The 27,290-nt window shown below is 53.9% G+C and overlaps 1 protein-coding gene across 2 annotated transcripts; it reads left to right on the top strand.

Annotated features, from left to right (window-relative positions):
• The first annotated feature begins 15,388 nt into the window (after positions 1–15,388).
• On the top strand, positions 15,389–26,946 carry NBL1 (NBL1, DAN family BMP antagonist). Of its 2 annotated transcripts, none has more exons than XM_060089064.1 (4): positions 15,389–15,532; positions 23,562–23,797; positions 23,922–24,033; positions 25,432–26,946. In XM_060089064.1, exons 2-4 carry the CDS (start codon positions 23,631–23,633, stop codon positions 25,681–25,683), a joined length of 531 nt encoding a protein of 176 aa, XP_059945047.1. In that variant the 5' UTR covers positions 15,389–15,532; positions 23,562–23,630; the 3' UTR covers positions 25,684–26,946. The 2 variants fall into 2 exon arrangements, with proteins under 2 accessions (XP_059945047.1, XP_059945048.1); XM_060089065.1 differs by having other exon boundaries at positions 23,603–23,797.
• The last annotated feature ends 344 nt before the right edge of the window (positions 26,947–27,290 follow it).

Consider the following 27,290-nt stretch of genomic DNA (forward strand, 5'->3'; position numbering starts at 1 on the left):
CATTGCCTGCGTTTCTTTGCCTTTGGTCTCTGAGCAGGAGGAAAAGTATATTTGGACTGCCAGCAGCTGTAACCGCCTGGTCCCAGCCTCTCTTTAGAGCCTTGCTGGAACCACAGCCATTGTGCATTCCTCCCCACTCGCCCCTTAACGTGTAGTTTCAGAGCTGCTTCCACCTCATAAATCGGAGCTTGGAGAGTGCTGCTGCGTTGTCCGAAGAAGATGACAAATGCCTTGAGGATCCTCGCTTGCTCTGGCCGTTCTTTAAAACCCTGTGTTCTCATCATTGGACCTGGCTGGGCACGTCTCAGCTGTGTCTGCTGCGCTGAGGTCGGGTAGTGGGCTGTCTTGGCAGGTATGGAACCTCACTGTCTGTCGGTGGCTCACTCCATTGATGTCATGATTCCCCACAGCTTCAAGGAGCTCGACACCGTCCGGGCCTCAGCACTGGGGGCTTTGTCCTGGGGGCTGGGGAGAGCTCGTGGCTCACACAGCTGGCCAGAAGGCCACGTTTGGGGTTGATTTCATCTTCACATAGCAGCTGAAGTCTGAGGACAAAAGGGCCACTACTCATGCCCCTCTGTGAATTTATCCCTTTGGTTTCACTTGAACCAGGGAGGCTAGACACAAAAGTAGTATTGTAGCAATTTCTTCTAAAAATGTGCAGAATCTCAGAGCTCAGTCTTTCAGATCTTATTTCTCTCTCTTTATAATAAAATTAAGATGGGTGGAACTGGATCCCACTTGTCCCTTTAAATGTTGATTGAGCATCTGCCGCGAGCTGAGCACTGTTATAGGCAGCAGAGATAAATGGATGAGAGACAAGACATAGGCCCCTTTAAGGAGCTTAGCGTCTGAAGCAAAGACAGACGCTCAAAACTCTTTCTGACACTGGACGAGGAGGAGTGTAGACAAAGTGCCGTGACAGCAGAGGAGAAGGAGCAGCTCAGTGTCCTCAGGACGGCCTGGCAGAGGCGGGGAGAGCGTGGGCTGGAGCTTGAAGTTCATCGGACCTTCCAGACAGACAGGAAGAGAGGGGAGGTAGCTTTTGCAAAGGCTCAGAATCATGGCAGTGCGTTTTACTGTTGGGGAACCACAAGTAGGTCAGTATAGCCCGAGTGTGCAGGGGCAGGAGAGGTGTGGAGGGATGGGGTGGGCATCAGGGTGGAGCTGGTGTCTGACCCCAATTCGGGAACGGTGATTAGACAATTCTTGCAAGTGTAGGTATACCTTCTCCCCTTTTCCTTCCTCGTCCTTCACCCCAGCCCCCTTCCCAGAAAGGTGTGCTAAACTCTGGACCAAGACGGGCAGCAGTGGCCCTCGGCCCTACAAACTGTCCAGGCTCCTGTGCTCTCTGGGCTTTTTCATTTCTTTGGATCAGTTGAAGCCCAAAGATGGGCCTGAGCCCAGGACTGGAAGTCGTGGCCCTGGCCTGCCATGGTCATTCCGCTGCTTTTCACTCTGCCCTCTTCATTCCACGATCAAGACATTCATGTAATTAAAAGAAAAATAACCGTACAACCCGTTTCATCTCTTATACTTTTCTCCATATTCACTTTAAAAGTTAACTATTTCCTCCCAATTCTTCCATCTTTATTCAGGCAGAGAGGAGAATAACAGGTCCCCTCCCAAAAAAAGACAGAAACAGAAAACACAGCATGCCCACTAATTCTCTAGATGTCTCAGTAGAATATGGAGTGGAAATGGACACTGGAATCAGACTTCTCTATGTCATTCGTTATTAGGTTTTAGGCATTTATTCGGATAGACCCCTTTGCCCGGCATCTTTGAAACACCACTTGTGTGTTTTGAGAAACTGAGCTCTGTGAGGGAATAGTTCTGGGCAAAGGCCAGCCAAGGGAAGCATTGGCTGTTTGCTTTAACTCCAGAGTACTTTGTATTCCCGCCTTGTAGCTCTTAGCAGAGACTGGCCCAAAGCACAATGCTCGATCTTGTCCCCTCTCCCTGCTCCCGTCTCAAATCACCTTTCAGAAAGTCCCAGCTTGTTGGCAAAGGCACACATTCTGTTCTACTTTAAGTTTCATCAGAAATTCAAGTCCTCTGGGGCCCTAGTCCCTTGTGGGCCTGTGAAACTTTGCTTTTTGTCTGCACTTCTGGAACCAAATACAAGGAAATTCATGGGTTTGGGGAGAGAGTGATGGGAACCCAACTGGGCACAGGATACTGGGATAAAGCTGTGGCGCCCCAAAAGTGGCCTGCCCTGCCAACATATATAAATCCATACAGTCTGAACTTGACACTGTATAATTTGGCCCAGAACAATATGTATTTTGAACTCATTTAGGTGAATGACTTTGGCATTCTGAGAACCCACTGGGGGAGCCTTTATCAGGCTACATTTGCCTTGTGCAGAAGTATGCCTTTGTTCTGAGAAATGGCCTCAGAACACACTCTGTTGAGCTGTCTCCTTGATTGTCATCCTCTCTCACCCATTTCAAAAGATCCACAGATGCAGTCTTGAAATCCTGCTTGCAGGAGATGCAGAAATTGGGAATGAAGGAAATATCTATGTACTTTTGCTTTTAGTTTTCCCAAACCTCACTGTTTACTTTTTTTTTTAAATGTAACCAAGCCATAATTATATTTTACTTGTCATGGTTCAATCTGATTGTATTGTTGAAGGACTATTTTTGAACCTGTCCAAATAAATTCTGCAAAGTCTTTCCACAAGGATGTACTCCATGGGGCTGGAACAGCCTTCATCCCGAGTGGTGCTGAGACAAACCATCTCCTGTGGCATGCTTTATAATTACATAAATGCCAAGGGGTGGAAGGGGGAAAGTGGAAATTCTCAGTACCGAAAGGAATGTTAAATTTAGAATCACAAGCTCATCTGGAAGTTATCACCACTCTTTTCTCTTAAGTGTGCTGCAAGCACCACTTCCCCTCGGACACTAAAGTATGATGCTGGGGTAAACAGACCTGGCAGGAGCAGGGCAGACGTTCCCGTGTTTGCTGAGCAGTCTTGTGTGGAACATGGGTGAGAGTCAGGGTAACTGCTCCAGCAGTAAAGTGCCTCGAAGGGAGGGCACCGACAGGGAGCAGGGAACAAGGGAGGGGCAGGGCCTCCACGGGAAGAGCTTAGGGTTCCCAGCTGGACGACCTGGGTCTGAGTCCCTCCTCCACCACTTACTTGCCATGTGACGGTGGGAGTTCCTTAGTCTCTTCAAACTTCAGTTTCCTCATCTGTAAAGAGGAAAAGATGGCTTCTACCTTACAGACATTGTGGGTCAAATATATATGCTAACACAAGTATTTAAAAAGCAGATGCTGCTATTTGAATCAGAATAGAGCACATGGTATTAATGGTAGGTAGTCAGGGGACTGTTCTAGAACAGGAAGAGGGCATAATCCTTGGGTTCAAGGAGTTGGCTCTTAGAGTCTAAGTTAGCAAGATCTGAGGGAGACAATGGGTGTCTCAAATGAGTTCCTGGTGATAAAAAGCCTAAAAATTGTTGGAAAACACTATACTATGCATCTTCATGAATAAGCATCAGTGTCATTTGTTTTCACCCTACTCCATTGAGACATGCATGAGTAAAGCCTCCTGAAACTCCACCTGAGCTTTTCAAAGACCAGAGTTAAGTTGCTGAGCACACGGCCTCAGTGCTGTGCCGAGAGGGGAAGGAGGGAAAAGGACACTGAAGAAACAGAACGGGAACCCGAGAGCTCCAGGGGCTTCTGGCGTGGTAGGAAACAGGACGAGGATGGAGCATTTGCATTCGGGATAATTGGCTTCAATAGTGTGATTCTCACTTGAGTTCAGAGCCAGAAGATGTAAGTAGGGGACGATGATGTCAAGAATTCTGGAGGAGTTCAGGAGTGGGCAGAAGATGAGCCTTTAATAGGGAAGAAACTGGGACTAGAAAAAGGAGCTCATTAATAACTGTCATTCATCTTTATTACTGATCTAGCCAGTTTGAGCCTGGCAGAACTTAATTTGATCACTTCAAATGAGTATATAATAGTTTGTATTTATTGGGCACCTACTGTGTGCTAGTTACTATTCTAAGGCTTTATGTATATTGTGATACTTAATTTTTACAATAATTCTGTGAGAGAAGTACTATTATCTTCATTTTATAGATGAAGAAACAGATTTTGAAAGGATAAATTAACTTGCTCAAGGATAAACAGCTAAGAGGTGACACAGGCAGGATTTTGACCTGATTCCAGAACCCAGACAATTAACTGCTCTGCTATGCTGGTTGAAAGCTGTTTAAACTGGGAAGGATCATTCAAAGTGGTTTAAGCCAGTGTAAACATGATTTGATATAAACCTGATGGAATTAGTTGAAATTAATCAGTTTCATTGAGTTTAAATTGATAAGAACAAGTTGATCCAATTTGAAATTAGCTATGTTTGTTAAAATAATTCCTGTGTTTATTAGTTAGAAATATAATTGTCAATCAGAGCTTCAGGTCCGTATTACTGATGAGTTTTACTAAATCTTGCAAATGTAATAAAGCATCATGACGTTTTATTGACCTATGTATCTTAAAAACTATATACACTTTTCGGGGCTTCCCTGGTGGCACAGTGGTTAAGAATCCGCCTGCCATCGCAGGGGACGCGAGTTCGAGCCCTGGTCCAGGAAGATCCCACATGCTGCGGAGCAGCTAAGCCCGTGCACCACAACTACTGAGCCTGCCCTCTAGAGCCCGCGCTCTAGGGCCCGCGAGCCACAACTACTGAAGCCCGCGCGCCTAGAGCCCGTGCTCTGGAACAAGAGAAGCCACTGCAATGAGGAGCCCGCACACTGCAAAGAAGAGTAGCCCCTGCTCGCTGCAACTAGAGAAAGCCCACGCAGCAATGAAGACCCAACACAGCCAAAAAAAAAAAAAAACTATATATACTTTTCAATTAATTTTTTTCATTTTTTAAAAATAAATTTATTTATTTTTATTTTTGGCTGTGTTGGGTCTTCGTTGCTGCGCATGGGCCCTTTCTAGTTGCGTTGAGTGGGGGCTGCTCCTCAGCCTGGTGCGGGGGGCCTCTCTCTGGGGCGCCCTCTCCTGTTGCAGAGCACAGGGTGCAGGCCCAGCAGCTGTGGTGCACGGGCTTAGCTGCTCCACGGCATGTGGGATCTTCCCGGACCAGGGCTCGAACCCGTGTCCCCTTCATTGGCAGGCGGATTCCCAACCACTGAGCCACCACGGAAGCTCCCAATTAGTTTTTTTGTTTGTTTGTTTTGTTTTTTTGCGGTATGCGGACTTCTCACTGTTGTGGCCTCTCCTGTTGCAGAGCACAGACTCCAGACGCGCAGGCTTAGCGGCCATGGCTCACGGGCCCAGCCACTCCGCGGCATGTGGGATCTTCCCGGACCGGGGCACCAATCCATGTCCCCTGCATCGGCAGGCGGACTCTCAATCACTGTGCCACCAGGGAAGCCCTAGTTTTTTTTTTTTTAAAGACATAATTTATAGACAGTAAAATGCACCCCTATCACCAGGTAGAAAATGGAAACACTTTTTTATAATGTATAATGGTAATATTCACTACCCTTATGTTTTACTTTTAAGGGGTTAAATTTTTGGATAACTTTTGATTTTGATACTCACAGAAAAGTTGTGAAAATAATACAAGGAATTCCTTTGTACCCTTTACCCATGTTTACCAATTGTTCACATTTTTTCTCATTTATCATTCTTGGTGTACGTATAGTATTTTTGAGCCATTTGAGAGAAGTTGGAGATACGCCCATTTACCCCTAAATACTTCAATGTATATTTTCTAAGAATAAGGATATCCTCTTATATAACCACAGTGCAATTATCAAAATCAGGCAATGTTTTAAAATTTTATTTATTTATTTTTGGCTGCATTGGGTCTTCGTTGTGGTGGCTTCTCTTGTTGCAGAGCACAGGCTCTAGGCACGCAGGCTTCAGTAGTTGCAGCACGTGGGCTCAGTAGTTTTGGCTCACAGGCTTTTGCTCTGCGGCATGTGGGATCCTCCCGGACCGGGGCACGAACCCGTGTCCCCTGTGCTGGCAGGTGGACTCAGGTGGACACTGTGCCACCAGAGGAGTCCCAAAATCTGGCGATTAACGTTGATAAAAGTAGTATCTAATCCACAGTACATGTTCAAATTTTGTAAATTGTCAAAACAATATATTGTCTGTCGATTTCCCCCAGTCCAGGATCCAATCCAGGATCATGCATTGTATTTAGTTGTCGAGTCTCTTTCTTTAGTCCAGAACAGTTCATCAGCTTTTTTTCTTGATCTTGACATTTTTGAAGAGTGCAAGCCAGTCATTTTGTGGAACGTTTCTCAGTTTGGGTTTGTCTGATGTTTCCTCGTGATTAGATTCAGGTTTTGCCGTTTTGGCACAGGTTGTGTTGTGTCCTTTTCAGTACATCATATCAGGAGGCACATTATGTCCATTTGTCTCAATATTAGTGATGTGAACTCTGGTCACTTAAAGTGGTGTTTGCCTGGTTTCTCCAGTGTAAATTTATTATTTTTCTCTTTGTAATTTATAAATAAGTTGTGGGGAGATACTTTTGAGTCTGTATATATCCTGTTCCTTATCAAACTATCATAGTTTTAGCATCCATTGATAATTTTCTAAATTCATTATTCCTTATTATTTGACATTCTATGAGGAAGAACTTTCCCTTTCCCCCCATTTATTTGATCATTAATTTATATCAGTGTGGACTTGTGGATTCTTGTTTTATTAAATTGTTTATAATCCATTACTGTCAATATTTATTACTCAAATTGTTCAGATTTGTCTAATAGGAGCTCTTTCAAGCTGTTGCCTGTATCCTTTGGCATATCTAGTCCATTCTTTAAGCACGAGATATTCCAGACTCTTCTTGTATTTGCTTTGCCCCAGCCTTGGAGTCAGCCATTTCTCCAAGGAGCCCTAATTCCTTTTAGTGGAGAATGGTGGTTAGAAACCAAGATCAGTAAGTGTGCTCATTGCTATTAGTGTGTCATTGCTTCTGGGCCTCTCAGCAGATGGAGCTAGGGAATAGGGGTGTGTGTGTGTGTCCTCGAGTTTGTACTGATTTTTTAAAAAAATTAATTTATTTGTTTTTATTTTTGGCTGTGTTGGGTCTTCATTCCTGTGCGCAGGCTTTCTCTAGTTGCGGTGAGTGGGGGCTACTCTTCGTTGCGGTGCACAGGCTTCTCATTGTGGAGCACGGGCTCTAGGTTCGCGGGCTTCAGTAGTTGTGGCATGCGGGCTCAGTAGTTGTGGCTTGCGGGCTGTAGAGCGCAGGCTTAGTAGTTGTGGTGCACGGGCTTAGTTGCTCCGCGGCATGTGGGATCTTCCCGGACCAGGGCTCAAACCCGTGACCCCTGCATTGGCAGGTGGATTCTTAACCACTGCACCACCAAGGAAGTCCTAATGTGTCCTATATTTTTAAAACCCCTAAGTTAAGTTACTTTTTAAGTGGGTGGCCCTGACTGGTCATTTCTATGGGTCAGTGACTTTCAACTGGAAGAAAGGCTTCCCAAAATTCTTACCATAGAGCACCCTCTGTTCTCATCTGCGCTGCTTCCCTAGGTCACTATGTAATCATGAGCAAGTCACTTGATCTCTCTGGGCCTCATTGTAAGACAGTTGTAATGATCCCTTCCTGTCACACAGTACAAATGTGAGGTCAAGCATTATGTTCTTGAGGAGAAAAGTGAAATAGCCAGCTAAATAAGATTCTCTTATAATCAATTATGTAACAAATTATGATCAAAAGAATCATCCCCCTTTCAGCTGGAGGTTTATCAATTGTGATACCCCATGGCAGACTCTTTCACACCCCAGGAATAAAGAGAAGGCCCACCACTTTACTTCCTCTTTTCTCTATAGTGGACTTAATGGATAAAACCTAAGTTCTGCTTGTTTTACCAGGAAAAGTCCTCTTGTCAAGGAATATCAAGGTAATTATAGATCTTTCCTTAATCTATATAGATACCCTTCTTGAAGACCAGGAGATAGAGCCACAGAAGGTGAGGCATAGAACATGTCAATTAGTGGCCACATCTAATGACACCTCTCCCTTGGCCCCAGAAAACAGCCATAATACTTCTTTTTGGCCTGGACATGTGATCTGTAAAGCCTCAGTTTAGTTGAGGAAGGGGACCCTTGGGGCTTGCTCTCACTTTGCCAGAATCTCTGCAGATCTTCCAGGGGCCTCCCAGCCTTCAGCCTCTCCCCCCGCTACCAGTTTTAACTCGGTTTAACGTGTGTTGTTTTCTGTTCAGACAATTTTGATGGTTCCCCGATAATGCACAAAATATCGGTCCACATTTCTTAGCCTAGCATTGGAGGTCCTCTACCATGTAGCCCCTATCTCTACCTCCTACTGTATGCCCCCTACCCCATCCATGGAGTAAGATAGAGGCCAAGAGCAGGGGCTCTGGAGCCACACTTTTGGGGTTTGAATCCCATTCTGACACTTACTCGATGCTCTGGGGCCTTGGAAGTTATTTGCTCTGTCCATGCCTCAGTCTCCTCATCTGTAAATGGGGAGACTATGATGCTAATACCCACCTCAAAATGTTATTATGAGAACATATGAAAAGCCTTTTGAACAGTGCTTGGTGTATAGTAAGGTTAGACTATATTATTATTATTGCCCCCTTTAAAGCTCTTCTCCACACGGCAGCCAGTGTTAAAACATAAACCGGGGCTTCCCTGGTGGCGCAGTGGTTGAGAGTCCGCCTGCCGATGCAGGGGACACGGGTTCGTGCCCCGGTCCGGGAAGATCCCACATGCCGCGGAGCGGCTGGGCCCGTGAGCCATGGCCGCTGAGCCTGTGCTCCGCAACGGGAGAGGCCACAACAGTGAGGGGCCCGCGTACAGCAAAAAAAAAAAAAACCCATAAACTGGATCACGTCAGTCCTCTGCTCAAAGCCTTCATCTCATTTGGCGAAAAAGCCGAAGTCAGTAGAGTGGACTCTGAGACCCTGCGTGATCTGGCCCTCCTGGTGCCAGTCTGACCTTGACTCCTACCACCGGCTCCCTGTCCCTCTGCTCCAGTGCTTCTGTCCCTGCTGTGTCCGAACACACTGGATGTTCCCTCTCTTCTCCCGGGTGTCCACACTACTCGCCTCCTCATCTCTTTCAAGTCTTTACTCAGTGTGTGTCGGGGAGACCCTCCCAGACTGCTCTGGTTTTTGTAATCCTCCCCCCCCCCCGCCCCATCCCCCCAACACACTTCTCTGCTTTCTCTCTTTGGCCTTTATCATGATCTCACAGTTTGTATCTTTACCTGCATATTTTGTTGGTTGTCTCCTCCCACTAAAATGTAAGCTCCCTGAGGGTAGATTTTTTTTATTATTTTGGAGTTTTCTTTTTTACTGCCGTATCCTTAGTACCTGCATACAGCCTGGCACATAGTAGGCACTTGATAAACATTCACTGAGAAACTGAATGTTAGTCTATTACCTCTATTTCAAGCAAACTAGTTATCTATTCCTGAAACACATTTTCCTAGGAGTGACAAATTCATTCAAACAAATACGTTTATTTCACAAGCCATTTTGGTGACTGCCTAGAGGAGCTGTGTTAAGAAGGATTCTGAGGCTACATCTGGGCCAATCCAGAAAGTGTGTTAATGGTCTCTTCTGTGGTGCTCTGAAGGTCTCAGGGCCACATCTTAGTCCAGTGCAAAACCCTTTTTCCGGGCCCTTTCTTTCTTAGTGTGGACTGCTTTCTCGACTTGTCGAAGTCTTGCTCATACCTCAGAGCCCTTGTTTAAATCCTCCTTCTTCCAGCAGGCCTTTCCTAGGCATGCCAGCTCCTTGGGACTGCTGCCTTCTCTGAACCCCTTTGGCCTCATGCCTGGGCAGCTTCCCTGCCAATCAGCTTTTCCTTTGCTTCTCTACTTCCCATTGCCAGTGTGTCTGCCCTTTTCCCTTCCAGGGCAGGCCTTATGCCTTACTCTGTTTCCAGTTCCTGATGCTGCACTGGACACTTAGTAAGTGGTCAAAAAAATAGGTTGTTTTAATCAAGACTTTTGGGGAGGTAGGCAACAAACTCCTTCCAATCAGCTTAAAATTGTAAGATACTGGAGAAGTTCAGAGAGCCCAGGGAAAGGTGAACATCAAGGGCAGAGGGGCGAGAACCAAGCCCCTCATCAGCTCCTTCAGCAGCCAGAGTTCTCTAGAATTCTGCCCCTCATGCGATTCAGCTCCCTGGCACAGTCCCCACGCCTCTCTGTTTGGATTCCTCGGAGGACTTGATGGGCCCAGCCTGGGTCAGGTGTCACTCTGGGCCACAGGAGGACAGGTTCTTGGAGAACAAACTCGGCTGCTGAGGTACCTTGTGTTGACTGGTGGGTGTGGTTGGAAGCCGGTTCCCTGGTAGAGGGGCTGGACAGACACCCAGGTGATATTCTTTTGTGCCTTCCAATTCTCCAACACCCATGCTCCTAACAGGAAGATTTTTCAAAGACTTTATCTGATGCACAAAAACCTTAAGGAAAAAAAGCTGTTCTGTGGGATATTAAATACAGAACGACCAACTCTTCAGGAGAGAGAAAAATTCTCTTACTCTCTGTGGATATACGTGGGCTGCTGGGAGCTGAGAAATGGAAGAAATAACGGAGAAGGGACATATAGAAGAATTGACTTGCCTAACGCTGCCCACCACCCTGGCAGCCCTGTTCACCGTGTTTACCACAGCCGCAGGGCAGAGGGATTCCAGGCACAAGGCCCTCTCCTGAGAGCCCGGCCCTGGTGCTGTCACTTGGAGGTGGGTGGGTTGTTACCGTGGGGTCAGGCAGCCCCAGCTGAAGAAGAAGAGTGATGGCGGGAGGAAGCGAACAAACAAGGAGCAAAGTGAGGGGTTGGGGATAATCCCCTGGCATTTAGGTCACATTCCTGGTGACGTTGGTATGTTCATTCTTACAGATGAGGAAACGGCCATAACCACCACTGCCTGTCTGGAGTGGAGAAAGGACATTCCTTGGAGTCAGACCGACTTGAGTTTAAATTTCCACTCTGAAATTCCCCGAATTTAGATCTCATCTCTGACCTTCCTCTCTTCTCATCTCCCCCTTCTCAGCACTTGATCCCTCTTGATTTTTGGTCTCCCACCCTACCTACAAAGGGCGTTTGACATTTTTCCAGGGGACACGTTCCCCTTGGGGCCTCATGTCTGCTCTCCAGTCAGGGCCAACGCCATACCTCCCACACCCTCAGGAGCCTTCAGGGGCAGACCCTATAGTGCACTGTCACCTCCTCCTGCTTTCTCTGAGCCCAGGATGGGGCCCAGAGGCTTCCTGAGCCCCCAGGGACAGGAGAAGGCAAGAGCCAGCCCAGGGGGTGGGCTCGGAGTTAGAAGATCTGATTGTGCTCGTGGATCTGCTACTGACTCGCTGGGTGAACCTAGGCAAATCCTCTCCTCCATGGGACAGGAAAAGACACTAGTGGCTTTCACTTCCTAAGGGCCGAGCTGGTGCCAGGCTCTGTGCTTCGTGCACACGTCCCTCAGTGAATTCTCCCAGTAAGCGTGCACTTGGGCACTATTAAAATTCCTATTTCACAGATGAGGAAACTGAGGCTCAGGACGTGCATTACTTGAGTGAGGTGAGAGAAAGCTTTGTGCTAAAGCCCGGGTTTGATCCAGGGACTCTGACTCCCTGCCTTCTCTCTGCTATACACCTCCCTAAAATAGCTTTCATTTTCTGGAGCATGTGCTATTTTTCAGGAACTGTGCCGAGCACTTTGCATCCATTTATCTCCTTGAATCCTGCCTCCTTCTCATCATAATCTTACCTTAAACGTCGCCTCCTTGAGAGGTCTTCTGAGGCTTTCCCATTCCATCACTCACTCTGGCTTGCTTAGTTCCTCCGTGACACTTAGATGATGAGAAACCCATTCTCCTGGTTTACTCGTACATGCTCCACCTTCCTGTTGCAGAACTGAAGCTTCCTGAGGGCTGGGACCTTGTTGGTCCAGCCCACTGTGTCCCTGACACCTCTGTGCCTGGCACACAGTCTGCACAAAAGTATTTGTTAAATAAATGAGAGGGACTTCCCTGGTGGCGCAGTGGTTAAGAATCCGCCTGCCAATGCAGGGGACACAGGTTCGCTCCCTGGTCTGGGAAGATCCCACATGCCGTGGAGCAACTGAGCCCGTGCGCCACAACTGCTGAGCCCGCATGCCACAACTACTGAAGCCTGCGCACCTAGAGCCCATGCTCCGCAATAAGAGAAGCCACTGCAATGAGAAGCCTGTGCGCAGCAATGAAGACAGAACACAGCCAAAAATAAATAAACAAACAAATAAATAAGTTTATGTTAATAAGTAAATAAATAAATAAATGAGAGCCCAGGCAACAACTCCAGAGAGTATATGCCATTACCAGCTGCACGTTACAAAGAAGGAAACCGAGGCCCAGACAGGGAACAACTAGCACAGAGTCAGTGGGTGATGGAGCAAGGATTCAAACCCAAGCAGGAAGACTCCAGAACCTTCTGTGATGAGTCCTCACGGCCCTTCCCACCTACACATTTGGACGTGTGGACTCTCTTGGTCTTTATCTTGCAGAAGAGGGAGGGACTGTGGTTGTCCCAGGCCCCAGTACAGTACCAACCTTCTGAGTCAGTGGGCCGGACTGGGAAGGAAGGCCTTTTTTTGTTTTCCCTCTTTCTTCGGGAGAGTGCAGAGGTTTGGACCCCTGTTGAGGCCAGGCTGACGGGATTAGAGGAAACAGCTGGCCCAAGCCCGTGCCCTGCGGGAGGGAGCTCACATTCCCAGGACTCGGGGAGGGAGCAGCTCCCCGTAGCCCAGTCACATTCCAGGTCGGTCATTTTCCTGAGCCCAGATGTTTGCTAATGAGCTGGGGAGAGACGTTTTCAGCCCTCTACCCCAGCTCTGGGCCCCACATTACCTTGGCCCCAAGAGGCTGGCCCAGGGCCAGCAGGCTCTGGCTTCAAGCCCGTGCCCAGGGCCAGCCAGGCCTGTTGGGGCAACTGGCGCACCGCTGCCAACCAGGTGCATCTCCGTGTGCTTGGAGACTCTGACGTGACAGGTTCTGCCTTTCCTGCTGGGGCCCCACCACCCGGGGTCCTGGTGGTGCAGCATCCTTGCTGCAGCCTGATGGAGGGGCTCTGAGGCAGTCAAGAGGGTGTGGTGGGCAAAGGAGCATGGGCTTTGGAGTTGACGGGTCTGGATTCAAGTCTGGACTCTGTACATCACTAGTGGTGTGATCTTGGGCAGGTAACTAGGCTTCTGATGCCTTGATTTTTTTCATCTGTAAAATGGGAATAATGATAGGATTATGGTCAGGTTTCCATACAATAAAGCAGGCATAGTGCTTAGTATAATTCCTGGCACAAAGTGATAGCTGTTGATAGTATTAACAAGTTACCTTCCAGACCCCTTGTTCACATGGTAGCCCTCCTGTAATTACCAGTCTTCACCAGACAGGTGTGACCCAATCCCAAACCCCATGTCCTTGATTAGGTGGCTGGGTGGCTGAACTGTCAAGGGCTTCTACTTCAGGCTGTCTGTATGATTTGACAAACTCATTAGGCTACCCAACTGGCTTCTTGCAGTGGGGTGGGTTCTTACAAAATGTAGACATCCAGTCCCCACCCCACCTGGGGTGCACATTGAGAGTGGCAGTGGTTAGCACAATGGTCAGTGTTTCCTGAGTGCCTACTGTGTACCAGGCAGTGAGGCTACACCTGGTGGGATGTGTTCCTCCAACAGACGGTAGCTGGCATCCCCTTTACTGTGTGACTTTAGGCCAGTTACTTAACCTCTCTCTCTTGGTCTTGGTACTTTCACTTACGAAATGGGGATAACAATACTGTTTATTTCACAGATTTATTGTGTGGGTAGAAAGTGCTTAGAATGGGACCAGGCACGTAGTATAGGAAGGTGCTCAATATGCCTGAGCTATCATGAGCATTATTATAGTTATACTCATGGAAACATGTATGGGGGATATTAATTACTTAATACAGCCAAATATATTGTACCCCTTGTTTGCCAAGCCCTGGGGACACTGACACAGGTGATCCCTGCCCTCAAGGAGCCCACAGTCAAGTGGAGGAAAGAGATCTATTCAACTAGTCTAGAGGGAAATTGCCATGAACCAGAGGGTATGTATCCTGTGCTTCCAGGATCACACCGGAGAAGGGAGGGGGTTTATGCTACTTGGGTCTTGGGAAGGCTTTCCAATCTGGTGCTTGAAGAATGCCTTTACCAGGAGATGAAAGGAGGGGAAGGGAACCCCAGGCAGAGGGAAGAGCACAAGCAAGAGCTAGGAGGCATAGAGACGCAGTACTGGGTTTGGAGAGGCAGATAGGTCAGCGTACACCATGGTATTATCAACAGGCCGCTAGGAGCCACCGGGATGCTCAGCAACCTGTGACATTGGATGAGCAGGGCTGCTTCCATCTGGGGGCTTCCAGCCAGGCTGGGGTGAGATTGCATGGACACCCACCACTGTGGTAGAACGCAAAATTCCGAAATCTTGTCTCAGGACCGGGCTACTACTTTCCAGGAGCAAAGCTATTTTCTCACTTCAGCGGCACACCAAACAGAGAGGGCACGACCGAAACCTGCCCGAGTGCCCAGGTGCAGGCTGATAAGCTGGGTACCCCCGTACCCAACAGCTGAGGCTGGGACGCCGCGCTGGGCGCTCTGCTCTTCCCAGGCGTCAGAGAAGTGAGTCCAGTTTCTGACGTTCCGAATAGTCCTCCTCGGAACTCTCAGACCCTTCTCTGCACACTTAAGCCAAGTGCCTGGCGCTGAGGCGAGGCCGGGCGGAGGTCGAGTGACACTAGGGAACTAAGAGCGCGGAGCAGCCCCGGGTCGCACGGCCGGGAGCGGATAGGTTGGGCGCACCGCAGGACTGAGGGAGGACCGTCTCCTGGTGCCGCGGCTCGGTGGACTGGGGCGCCACACCCTCGGAGCAAGACTGCAGCACCCGGTTCCCACAAAAAGGAACACTTCCATCTTTGTCACCCGGAGGCCTGGCACGGCCCGATGGCTGGGCTGGGGGAAAGTTGCAGAGAAGTCCGAGCGCAGAGAAATCCGGCGGAGGGCGCTTTAGAACGAGCCGGGGCGCCGGGCTCTCTGCCCTGCCCCTAGGGCACCGAACAGGGCGGCCCCGGTAGCTCCGCCGCGCCGTCGGACCGCGCCGGAGCCCGGCCCGGGGCTCGAGGGCGACGGGGAGAAGGGGCCGGGGCCCCGGGCAGCTGAGGCGCCCCCTCCTGCGCGCCCGGAGGGAGCGGCCCAGCGCGCCCGCCCGCTCTTTCTTTTTCGCGTCCCTCCCTCCACTGCCCCCGCCCTCGCTCCCTATTTGGAGCGGAGACACCCCTGACGTCGGAGCCGCTCGGCTCGCCGCTCCCCCGCACCGCGCGCCCGCCCGGGGCCGCAGACAGCGCGCAGCGCAGCCCAGCCGAGCCTCGCGGGGCCGCCGCCAGCCCTGCCGGCCGCCTCCCCGAGCCTCCCGGGGGCGCCGCGTCTGCCCCCCGCGGCCCGCAGACAGCTCCGCAGGAACCGGCGGGCGCGCCGCGCTTCCCACCGCCGCCGCGCGCGCGGTAAGTCCCGCCCGGGCCGGCACGCGGGCGCCCAGCTTCCAGAGGCTTCGGCCGCAGGCGCAGCGCCGCGCCCCCGGCCCTCCCGCCAGCCCAGGGCACCGTGCGGAGGCGCCGCCGCCGAGCCCGGGAGCGCTGGGGGCTCGGGGCGCCGGGGCTGGGGACGTGGGCGCGGCACGGGGTGGCCAGGGAGCACCCCTGCGCCCTGAGCCGGTCCCCCGACTCAACAGGGGTTTCCATTTCTCGGTAGGAGTTCCGCGGCCAAGAGAGAAAGGGAGGGAGATGCGCGGCCGAGAGAAAGCCGGGCGGGTCGAGGGCGGGTCGGGCCGCGCGGCCGCCGGGGCAGCGCCCGGAGCTCGGCCGCGGGGCTCGCGCGTCCCCGCTGCTCTGTCCGGGCCTCGCCGCGCCGCGAGCCTCTCCACTCCCGTACGTTTCTGCCTCCTTTTTGTCTCTCTCTGTGTTTCTGTCTCCCCATCTGCCTGTCTCCGTCTCTCTGTTTCCGTTCCTCTTTCTCTGGTTCTGGTCCCTTTCTTTCTGTTTCTCCGCTTCTGTCTGTTTTCCATTTCCCTGGGTTTGTGCCTCTGCCTTTATGTTTTCTCTCCGTCTCTCCGCCTGCCCCGCTGTGGGAGTCTCTCTCTGAGTTCCTGCGTCTTCCTGGTCCCCCGCCCTCAAATTCGGACAGCGCCCCCAGCCCGGGTCGGAGGCACGGGGCCCCCACCGGGCTCGTGAATAGTTTCCTAGACCTGGTAAAAGAAGCGAAACCCTCCCCCTACCTTCCGCCTGCGCCGGGGGACTGGCCTGGGTCATCCCCCTGGAATTGAGTCTGGGGCAGGGGAGCCAGCCTTTCCGGGGACTCAGTTTTCTTAAGAGTTCCACCCCCGCGAGGCGGCCTGGACAACTGGGCCGTGCCGCCGGCCACCTGCCCGCCCCGCTCCCTGGGCGGGGCGATTCTGATCTTTTACAAGCCGCAGCAAAGGGGGCAGCTGGCCGCCTTGGCGTGGCCAGGGGGTTGCCCGGCGCCCGGGGAGAAGGGCACATTTTCAGGCTTTCCGAGGTCCTCGCTCAGCTGGAGGACACCAGCCTGTAACTACGGGAACCCCAGGAAAACAGAGGTCAGGGCCGGAGGCCAAAGGCTGGGCGCTGACGGGGGATGGGGGTGGGGAAGCAATTTGTCAACAAGGAGCCCCTCACCCTTTGTTACTGTGGAAACCACCAGCCTCCTGAAACTCCTCCAGTTGCTGGGGCCGCTTGGGTGTGGTTTGCCTTTGGTTGGGGCCAAAGAAAAGGCGAGGCTGGAGCATTTCGTCGGTGACCCCCCCATCCCCACCCTTGCGAGCTGGACCTCTTTCTCTTGGGCCTGTGTGCTAGAGGGTGGACCCAGGAGGATGTGCTGTGCATTAGCCGCATATATCTTCATCCTTTCAGAGTGAAATTTCCAACTGAGTTCGCTCCTTCTCCCCACCCCCACCCCCAAGGGTCGCAGACTGCGGGAGCGGGCAGGGATGCTGGTGGAAGTCTGTAGTGGGACTTCTGCTGAGCAGATGTGTAGGCCGGCCCTGAGCAGCTCATTAGCATCGATTTGTTTTGGAGACAGTTTTCGGTCAGGAGGGTCTGCGGGCAGGCGGGCCGTGGTCTGGGCTGGGGGGCTGTAGCCAGGGAGGTGGAGCTGCTTGGCAGAGATGGGCAGGCCTTTGGGGCATGGGCTTGGCCCTTCGTGTCCGCCCCTGGACGGTTGGTTCATGCTCTGCCAGCGCTGACGGAAGGAAGGAAGCCACCCTGTGGTGACTGGGGTCATGGAATCACAGTGGCCTTAAGCAGCGTGCTGGAGCCAGGCTCCTCTTGAGGGAATCTGCTAGGATGGACTTTCCCAGGCCGTGCTTCCCATTTCACAGGGGCAAATGGGAGGCCTGGGCAGGTGAAACGAGTGGTCAGTGGCCTCTAAGCACTGTACTGTCCTGCCTCCAGGCACACAGGGAGTCAGCGGGTGAGCTTGGGCCTGAACTTGTCCTTGGACCTCAGAGTGGGCCTGCTGAGCTGATCAGGGCTGGGGTCTGACCCTGGCTCGCCCCTCCCTTCAGTTGCACCATTCAAGGAAGTCCCCTGCGCTCATTCCAAGACCTGCCGCGGTTGCCTCACTCCTGCTGACCCCCAAGCCTAGGGCCGCGGCCACAGATGGCACACCCTCTGCACCCAGCAGCATGTACGGCCCGGCAGCCAGGCCCAGCCTGTTTGCTCAAAGTTGCTGGTCTTTCTGGGACCCTTTCCCTTCAGTCAGTGGCCCAAGAATTAGAGTCTGAGTGGGATCTTCCTCTCCGCTCCCACCCTGGCAGCACAGACAGTTCATAAAACCCTCGCCCAGCCATCATCTTGTTTGAGTTTCCCCTAAATCCATTTTCTTCAAGGCAGATGCAACCCCGGGGTTTAGATATTCTCTGGACGCATTCAGGATCCAGTGGGAGGGAGGGGGAGGGGGAGGGGAGGGGAAAGGAGGGGAGGGTAAGGGTGTGTGTGTGGGGGGGGAGGGGGAGACAGAAGGGTGTAGGCAGAGTTCAGGGAGGGTGAGCAGCCCTGGGTGACTCAAAGCTAGCCCTCGTAGTGACCTCTGCTGAGGACATCCTGTGACAGGCGTCCTCTCCTGAAATTTCCATGCCCTCTTCAGTTTAATTCTCACAACTGCCCTAAGAGGCGGCTACCCCCACTTTGCAGGTGAGGAAACTGAGGCACAGAAAAGTTAAAGGGGCTGAGCTAGGGTTTGAACTGGGGTCTGTCACAGTCCGTTGTGAATAAAGGAGACCCAGACCTGGCCCTTTGTGTGTGTCAGGGTGGGGCGGGGGGGAGGAGAACAGGGAGAGGAAGGGACTGGGAGCATCTGGTCTGATAAGTTTGAAAAATAACTCACCACAAACCCCACATGCTTTCTGTGCGAATCCAGATGTCACCAGAGCCCACAGGTAGAAACTTCCGTCTGAATCCGCTGGGGCCTTAGGTGGGAAGGATTTCCAGAGGAGGTTACGGAAAGCAGAAGTTAAAGTTGGGGAGAGGCTTGCCTTCTTCTAACCATTTGCTGGCCCTGCCCTCCAGCTGCTCCCACACCAGGCTGGTTGCTGGGAACCGAAGGCCTGGTGTGTGCGTGTGTGTGTTTGGGGGTGAGTGGACCATTGTACCAAGAACATTCTGGTGTACCTGGCCTTAAGGACCCTGAATATTCACATTTATCCCAAAGAGGAAACGGGGAGGGTGATTATTCACTTGTTTTACTAAATCGACTCCTTGCTGTGCAATGGGTACTCTACGGTGGCTGCGGATGGGCCAGAGGTCTTCCTTGAAATATAGACCCCTCTGGTGAATTTCAGGTTTGATTCCAGACGCTAGGCCTAGGCAGTGGGGTGGGTGACCCCTGTCTGCATTGCTGTTACGGGGGACCCTTCCCTGGGGAGTTGGGGGGCTCTTGACCTGGCTGGTCCTCAGAATCATGTGGGAGTGGATACAGATGCCTGGGTTGCACCCTACAACCCAGAGTGTGGGGTCGGGATATCTAGGGCTGGGGCCCGGGCTTCTGAGTTGTTGGCAAGCATCTCAGGGAAGATGCTAGGTTCTGGTAGGCGTGAAACGTAGAGAGGACCCCACAGGCCCGACCCCGAAGCCTGCGTTCTTGCTGTCCCACCCCCGTCCTTCCCCAGGAAGCTGCCAGGGCAGGTGTCCTGTGTCTGCTCACTGCCCTCGTCCCCTGCGTGGGAGACATGGGCCGTCACTTCCTTCTTCTGTGCCTCAGTTTCCACGGGGCTGGAGTCGGTCGGTTGTGTCCCCTCCCCTCCCCCAGGGGCCTTCTTTCTGTGTTGTTGGCAGCCTCAGATGTGTCAGGTGCCGGCACAAGGCCTCTGAGGATCCGGAGGGCTTGGACTGGGGAGTGGACGGTGGGGTGATAGGAAGGTACCCACCCTGGGCTGAGGGTGCCCTGATTGTGGCCTCCCCACAACTCGGAGGAAGGACGGCGCCGTACCTTCCCCAAGGCTCCAGGGAGCCAGGGGTCGGCCACGGCCGCATGCTCCTCTGCAGGGGAGTCCAGGCTGGGATTTGAACTCTGCCCCATGGGGCGCCCATGCTTCCAGCCCTGGCTGTGGCTGAGCCCCGGAGTGCTGACAGGGGTAAGAGATGCAGCTGCTGGGGCGGGAAGCCCCGGCCTCTTGCTTGCTCCAGATCATTCCCCGTCCCCCTGTCTTCCTCTTCTGTGAAATTCTTGGTGGTTACCCTGCTGCTGTCCAGTTCAAATCTCAGCTTTAGTGAATGCTAACTGTGTCAGCTTGGGCAAATCTCTTAACCTCCCTGTGCCTCGGTTTCTTCACCTATAAAATGGGGGAAATACCGTATCTGTCTCCTAGGGTTGTTATAAGGACCGAATAAGTGAATATACATAAAAGCCTTAGAACGGTACCTGACCCACAGTTGGGAGCAGCTCTTACTACTAGGAGGCTGGGAGGGCTGTGCTGGGCTGGTACCGGTAAACCCCCTTTCCTGGCCTTGCCCGTGCAGTTCCCTCAACCACGGGTAAAACTAATTGTACTCCTGAGTTCAATCCAGAATTGAGAATCTCTCCTCCCCCGGCCCCTCCAGCTGTCTGACTGCCCCGCACTGAACAGCTGCTTCCTCTTCACCCACCTCCCTCGACCTCCCCTCCAGGCTCTGAGCTCCCCAGGCCCCCACCCTCGCCGCCCTCTCCGCCCTCCTAGAAGGTGCCTGGTAAACCGGTGTCAAACTGCAGGGAACCGCCTGGCCTGGGGAAGGGCACTGCTTGGCCTGATTTGCTGGGGGCCTCGGGACAACCCCTCTGCAAAGCAAGAGGATCGGCTTGGGGGATCCCCTTCCCGCCCTGGCGTTCTGGGACTCCTGTGACTTGTCGTGTGACCTTCAGGGCGGGAGGAAGGGATGAGAATCTGGGTGAGGCTCTCAAGTCTCAGGAAGGAAGGTCCGACTGCTGGATCGAAAAAAAAAAAAAAATCAGCTGAGCTGCTGCCTGAAAAAACAAAACACAAGCCAACAAAAAATAAAACCTGCTAGCAAAGAGCCGAGTCCAGTGTGAAGCGGGGGCAGCAGGGGTTCTTGGGGGCTGGGCAGGGGTGTGTGTGTGGGAGACCGGCCCCGCATCCCCACCCCCCGGCTCCCTGCTCCAGCGTCCAGCTTTGGCTCTGATGCCAGCCCAGGCCTCCTCACCATCCCCCCGGGGGAAGGGAACTGGCCTGAGGTGGGTCCCTGCTGGGTGCTGGGTGCTGTCATCGCATCCTCCCAGTCATTTTCAAGGAAAGGGTTCTGCTCCCTGTTTTAGGGCTGAGGTCGGTGGGTGCAGAGAGGCGGACTGTTCTTCCAGAAGTCACGCAGCTCCTAGGTGGGAGGCCTGGGACTTGAACTTAGGAGGCTCCCGGGGCCATGCTTCAGCTGGAGCTCAGGGCTGCTGGCCTGGGGAGGCTGAGCGCGGCCTGGCCCCTCCTCTGAGGTCCCGGCCAGGGCTTGGTGAGAGGCCGGGCCTGGTGGGTCGGGTTATAGCATCGCCCCCTCTGTAGGCCCAGCTGACCTTTAGCTGTGCCCTAGAGAGGTGGGTAGATAAGGGAGGTGGCCTTCTGCCGCAGTTTATCTCATTTGCCCTCAGCGTCTGCTACAACCTGACGCATGATAACAAGTCCTCACCCTCCAGGCCGGTGACTCCCCTGAAACACTCACCGGTGTCCCATCTCCCACTACCTTGTTATTAACCTCAGCCCCCATCTCACCTCCGCTCCCCCTTAGCCTGGTCCCGGCCCGTAGCGTCAGTCCTAACTAACCTCTCCTAATCCAAACCCCAAACCAGCCCCGGCGCTCATCTCCAGGCTGCTTTCATTACAACCTCAGGCTCCGTTCCCCACCCTAAGGAAACCTAACATCGCCCCCTGCCCCACCTGACCTGGCCTTCCTGGGGAATCCTGATGGAGTCAGGCATAGGACAAAAGTCCCTGGACCTCTCTGAGGTCTCTAGGGGCCGGTCTCCCCCGGGGAGGCCCAGGGAGCTCTGGCCTTAGGTGGGTCTCCGCTGGTGTGCTACGATGGTCAGACCCTGGTGCAGAGGCTAATTCCCCAGGGACAGGAAAGGACCTGGTGGGGTGAGAAAGCCTCCTGGATGCTAAGGGTGTTGAAAAATTAGGTTGCCAGTTAGGAACAAGTCCATTCTATTTTCTTAGGATGTGGTTGTACTGAAAACATGGGCTTTGCTGTCCACCTTGTGAGTGAGACCGGAAATGTGTGGGTGAGAGCCTGGGTCATGACACAGACTCCCTTGGGATGGGGCAGACGGTCTGGACTCACCTCCCACTGCTCTGCCCGCTTCACCCCTCCCCACTGGGCTGGGAGCGGGGGTCACCCAGGCATTGAGATCCACTGAGGTGGGACTTCTCTCTGCTTCTGGAGACCTCCTGCAGGGAGAAGGGGCAGGACCTGAGCAGAGCCTGCTGGATGGAGAGAGCGGGGCGCTGCAGAGGCGCTCACAGCTCCGCAGGCCGGCCTGGGCCCTCCCTGCAAGCCCAGCTGAGTCAGCCCACGTAGTTAGCCTGCAGGAGCGGGCAAGACCCCCCAACACCTCTCACTTCCCGACTTTTTACCAAATACCTGCCACTTCAGCAGAAGGTGGGCTGAGGGTAGCATTGTTCTGAATGGGATTTCCAGCCCTGAGCCAGCCTGACCAGTACTGGGCATCTGTGGGACCAGTGGGACCATACTTGGCCCTTGCTCCCACTTCGGCCCCACCCAGGCCCCTCTGGGGACTGTCCCAAGACACAGAATCCCAGTCTGACCGAGCTAGACCACTTCTTAAGCCTGGCCTGCGTATAAGAACCACCCTGGAAGCTTGTAAAAAAAATGCACAACCCCACCCCACCCTAGAACTTTCACTTCACTAGTCCTCAGGGAATTCTGTTGCTCTACCAGGTTTGGAAACCACCAGTCCAGGGCACCCCAGTCATTTCACAGGTGGGGACACAGGCCACAGTGTCCAGGGTCCCACAGCATGTGTGGATTCCAGACTGCCAGTCCAGTGCCTTTTCCCCAATGTCCTGCCCCCCAGAGGACCCCTTTGTGAGCATTGCCCTCACTTCCGAATCTCTCTGAAGCCTCCCCCCTCCACAATTCTTGCAGTGGGAGAGTGGGCGAAACCTACAGAAGATGAAGTTGGGGAACATTGGGAAAATCCCCTTTGAGTCAGTGCTTGCAACACACACTCTGCCCTGCACCGCCATCTCCTGGCAGATTCTGGTATTGCCTTATTAGTGCCTCGCTCCATCCAATTCGCAGAGGGTCAAGCCCCTGGCTTGGATTGCCTCGCCTCTTGTTTGACTCAGGGGTGAGGTTGGAGCTGGAGATAGTGATGTGTGTGTAGATTCAGGGCTTGGGGCTCTGATGGGGCATCCAAACGAGAAGTACAGTCTAGTTTGGGCTTAGTTTTTTCACCTGAGGTCCACCCATCCAAGGTGGCACAAGAATTCACAGTGACATGAAGATGGTTAGCTTGCTGACGGCCGTGGCAGCATGTCCAGGAGACCTGCTGGCTGGCCAGCCGCTCAAGGACCCACAACATCACAGTGAGGAGGGAGCTCATGATTGTTCAATACTCAACAGGGTGCTTGGAAACTGAGTGTCTGGCTTAGTGCTTGCAATAATCATTGCCACACACAGCATCACCATCCCCCTTTAGATGAAGCAAGTGAGGCACAGAGATAAAAAGTAACTTGCTCAAAGCTACACAGTAAGTTATAAAGATAACTCACACATGTGGAATGTGTATTATCTGCTAGTCTCTCTGCTCAGGGCTTTTCATGAAATACCTTGTTAATCTCCATGATACCCCATCTGATACTCATACTATTAGCAGCCCCAGTTTTGAGGTTCATACAGGAGAAAATAACTTGTCCAAGACTGTGCTTGGCTAGTAAGTGACGGAGGTAGGATTTCAACCCAGACAGTCAGGTGTCAGAGCCCACGCTGTAACACCACTGCCCCCCTGCCCTCTGCCCAGCCTCCTGGACCCTGCTGGCCTCACCTGCAGTCTGTACTCAGTTCAAGGGCTCCAAAGGTCACGGGCACGATGCTTCGGGTCCTGGTGGGGGCTGTCCTCCCTGCCATGCTGCTGGCTGCTCCACCGCCCATCAACAAGCTGGCACTGTTCCCGGATAAGAGCGCCTGGTGCGAGGCCAAGAACATCACCCAGATCGTGGGCCACAGCGGCTGTGAGGCCAAGTCCATCCAGAACAGGTGGGATCCCGGGGTGGTGGGTGGAAGGGATGAGGACACGGGCCCAGGAGGGAGGAAGAGGACAGGGCTGCCCATTCTTGCCTCCGCCGTGGTGACACGGACGCGGTGGGCTCTCCTCCCGCAGGGCGTGTCTGGGACAGTGCTTCAGCTACAGCGTTCCCAATACCTTCCCGCAGTCTACAGAGTCCCTGGTGCACTGCGACTCGTGCATGCCGGCCCAGTCCATGTGGGAGATCGTGAGTACAGCTGCCCGCTCCTGCCCAGCTTCTGCCCAGAGCCGGCACCGGTCTTGGCCACAAGTGCTTAGTGAGGCCCCACTGTGTGCAGGGTTCGAGCCTCGTGCTGGAGATACAGACGTGGTCCTTGCCACATGATGGCTCACAAGTCCAACACCAGCATGCACAGGACAAGAGCTCTTTCTGAAGTCAGTCACATGGTAGAATCCTTTCGGTGGCTTCCCATTGTTACACGATGAGACCAAAATCTTCGCCAGGCCCCATAAAGCCTGCCCACAAGGCATGGTCTGGCTCACCAGGCTTTCTAGCTTCATCTTGCCTCTCTCACCTTCTTCACTAGCTTGACCCTGACACCAATCCCACCTCCTTTCAGTCTCTCTTACCTACTCCGCTTATGACCACCACGGGGCCTTTGCACATGCTCTTTTCCCTGTTTGGCATACCTTTCTCCTCCTCCCCCCCTAGTTAAATTCTAGTCATTCCTCTGCGCTTGGCTCAGGCCTCATTTTCTCAGAACCCCTTTCCTGATCCCCCAGGCACTGTGTACCTCTGCTTTGAGCATCTGTCACACACACAGTTTTTCATCTGCATTTGGGTGATTTTGACAAGTCTGTTTCCTCTGCTAGACTCTGAGTTCCTTGCAGGACCATGCCTGTCCTTGTGTCCCCAGAGCTGGCATGGAGAAGGTGCTCTGTGGAAGGAGGGAGGGAGAGACAAGGAGGAAGGAAAGGAAAAAGAAAGGGCGGCTAGTGATACGACAACAGGGGAAGAGTGACCGCTAACGGGGCTTGAACAGGGCGAGCCTTGGCTGGGCGGGGTGGGGGGGTGTTGGGAGGGGCTCGCTGAGAAAGTGATGTCTGGGCTCGGGTCCAGAGGTTGAGTAGAAGTTAAGTGGGCAAAGTCTAGGGTGGTGGGGAGGGGACGGGTGGGGCAAGGACCTCCCAGGCAGAGGGAATGGCATGTGCAAAGTCTCAGGCAGATCAGGCAGGACCGAGTTGGCGGAAGTGGGGCAAGGTCAGGGGTGGAGAGAGAGGTCCTCCGGGGATCAACCTCAAGGTCCTGGGTGGCCTGAGTCAGGAGTCGGTTTTTCTGTAAGAGCAGTGGGAGCCCTGGGTTGGGGGGGAATTTCAGGCAGGGGCCGACCACTTGGGTCCCCTCAAGGTGCCCTCTGGCTACTGTGGGGATGGGCAGGAAAGTGGCAGTACGTGAGGAAACAGGTCAGGTGTCTCCTGCAAGGACTCACCCCCCTCCCCCTGGACGGGCCCAGGTGTCCCAGGTGGGCTCAGGCTTCTGGGGTCTCTGGGGTTCTTGGTCCCATGAGGACTGTTACCCTTGGGGCCTTCCTGCCTGCCCCAGGCCCTTGGAAACCTCTCTCCCCTTCTCTCCTGCCCTCCGCAGGTGACCTTGGAGTGCCCTGGCCATGAGGAGGTGCCCAGGGTGGACAAGCTGGTGGAAAAGATCCTGCACTGCAGCTGCCAGGCATGCGGCAAGGAGCCCAGTCACGAGGGGCTGAGCGTCTACGTGCAGGGCGAGGACGCGCAGGGCTCCCAGCCCGGCCTCCACTCCCACCCGCACCCTGGCGGGCAGACCCCCGAGCCCGAGGATCCCCCTGGGGCCCCCCATGCAGAGGAAGAGGGGGCTGAGGACTGAGGCCCCCGACTCTTCCTCCCCTCTCGTTCCCTGTGGAATGTGGGGTCTCACCCTCCCGGGGAAGAGTTGGGGGAGAGGCTGAAGCCCCCCCTTTGGCACTGGATGGACTTGGATTCAGACTTGGACTTGGAATGCTTCCCGGTTGCCACGGAGATCTGAAGGGGGTGGGACTGGCGCCAAGCTGCACAATTTAATATATTCACGAGTTGGGGGGAAGAAGCAGAGGTCTTCAGGGTTCTTTTTCGGAGGGGGGTTCTCTTCTTTTCTGCCTCCTAGACATGTGCCCTGGGGAGGGGGAATAGTTGGCTAAGCTGCTGAGTTGGGGTGAGGCCGTCCAAGACGCGCCAAGGCCTGCACGGCCCCTCGGTGGGGCAGGGCTCTGGGGGTGCAGATGGCGGCGCTGGGCCCTGAGCTGAGGTTGGGCGCCTTGCCCGTGGCAGCCCTGAGGCAGGGCTAGGAAGACCAGTGGCAGAACCAGGACGCTCCAGCCCCACCGTCTTCCCAAAGGCCTCGCACCCCCGTCCCCAGGGCAGCTTTCCCCGGTGGCCCTGCGGTGGCCCTCCCTCAGTGGCATGGTTGGGAGTCAGGCCTGGGCAGGAGCCTGCTGCTTCATGGCCCTGGAGCTGGGAGCCAGTGGGAGCCAGGCTCCCTGCCTTGGCTTTCCGGGGGGCCAGGGAGGAAGGCAGGGGAGGAGGAGCCTTTCTGGGCCAGGGGGAGGGGATGATGCCCTCGACCAGAGAGCATCCTTCCCTCCTCGCCCTCTCCCAGATCTTAGTGCCTCTCCCTGCCCCCTGGTTCTAGGCCCCTCAAAGCTGATGGAGCCAGCCTCACCCTCTTGGGAATGTCGGATGCTGGGGAGGGGTCTCCCTTACCCAGAGGTTCCCACGAGGGACCTGGGTGGGATGGATTCTGGATGAGCCTCAAGGAACGAGGAAGAGGAGGGGTGAGGGCGCGTGGGGCGGCTGTGTTCACTGTGGCTCTCCAGCTGCCTAGTCCCCTCCCCCCACTCCTCCCAGCCGCACTTTAGCCCTAGAGGGGGTGCGGGGCCCCGGGGGGGGGGGGGCTGGGCAGGCGGGCAGGGAAGAACGCCCCTCCGTACCCACAGCTGCCTGCGCCTGCTCGTCTGTCCCGGGGCTGCTGCCAGCCCCCCCAGCCCCCTGCCTGGGGGTGCCCCGGCCCTCACGGCTATTTCGACAAGAGCTTCTGGAGCTTGTAACCAGTAGGATGGACCCCGAGTTTTCTCATGAATAAATTCGTTCAACACCTGTGTTCTCTTCCTCACAGGGCAGCCCTGCTGACTCAGGGCTCCCCAGGGGGCGGGAGTCAGGCTGCACGCACATGGAGCCCTGAGCGCCCCTCCCCGCCGCATCCTGGTGGTCCTCACCTTCCCGCCTCCCCGGCTCCTGGCTCCCCACCTCCCGCCTCTGTCCTTGGCTGTTTCTGGCCTCGCATATACGTTGGCTGGGCCTCCAGAACCCCTTTTCTGTCTTTGACCTTTGATCCCTTAGGCCCATGACACCTCTTCACCCTCACGGTGACCCTGCATCAGCCCTTCCCTGCACCCCAGCTGGCTTGGCCTCTGGAGAAGGGGAAACAGGCAAAAACTA

Source organism: Mesoplodon densirostris, chromosome 2 (assembly GCF_025265405.1).
Source record: "Mesoplodon densirostris isolate mMesDen1 chromosome 2, mMesDen1 primary haplotype, whole genome shotgun sequence".
In the NCBI taxonomy this organism is placed as follows: domain Eukaryota; kingdom Metazoa; phylum Chordata; class Mammalia; order Artiodactyla; family Ziphiidae; genus Mesoplodon; species Mesoplodon densirostris.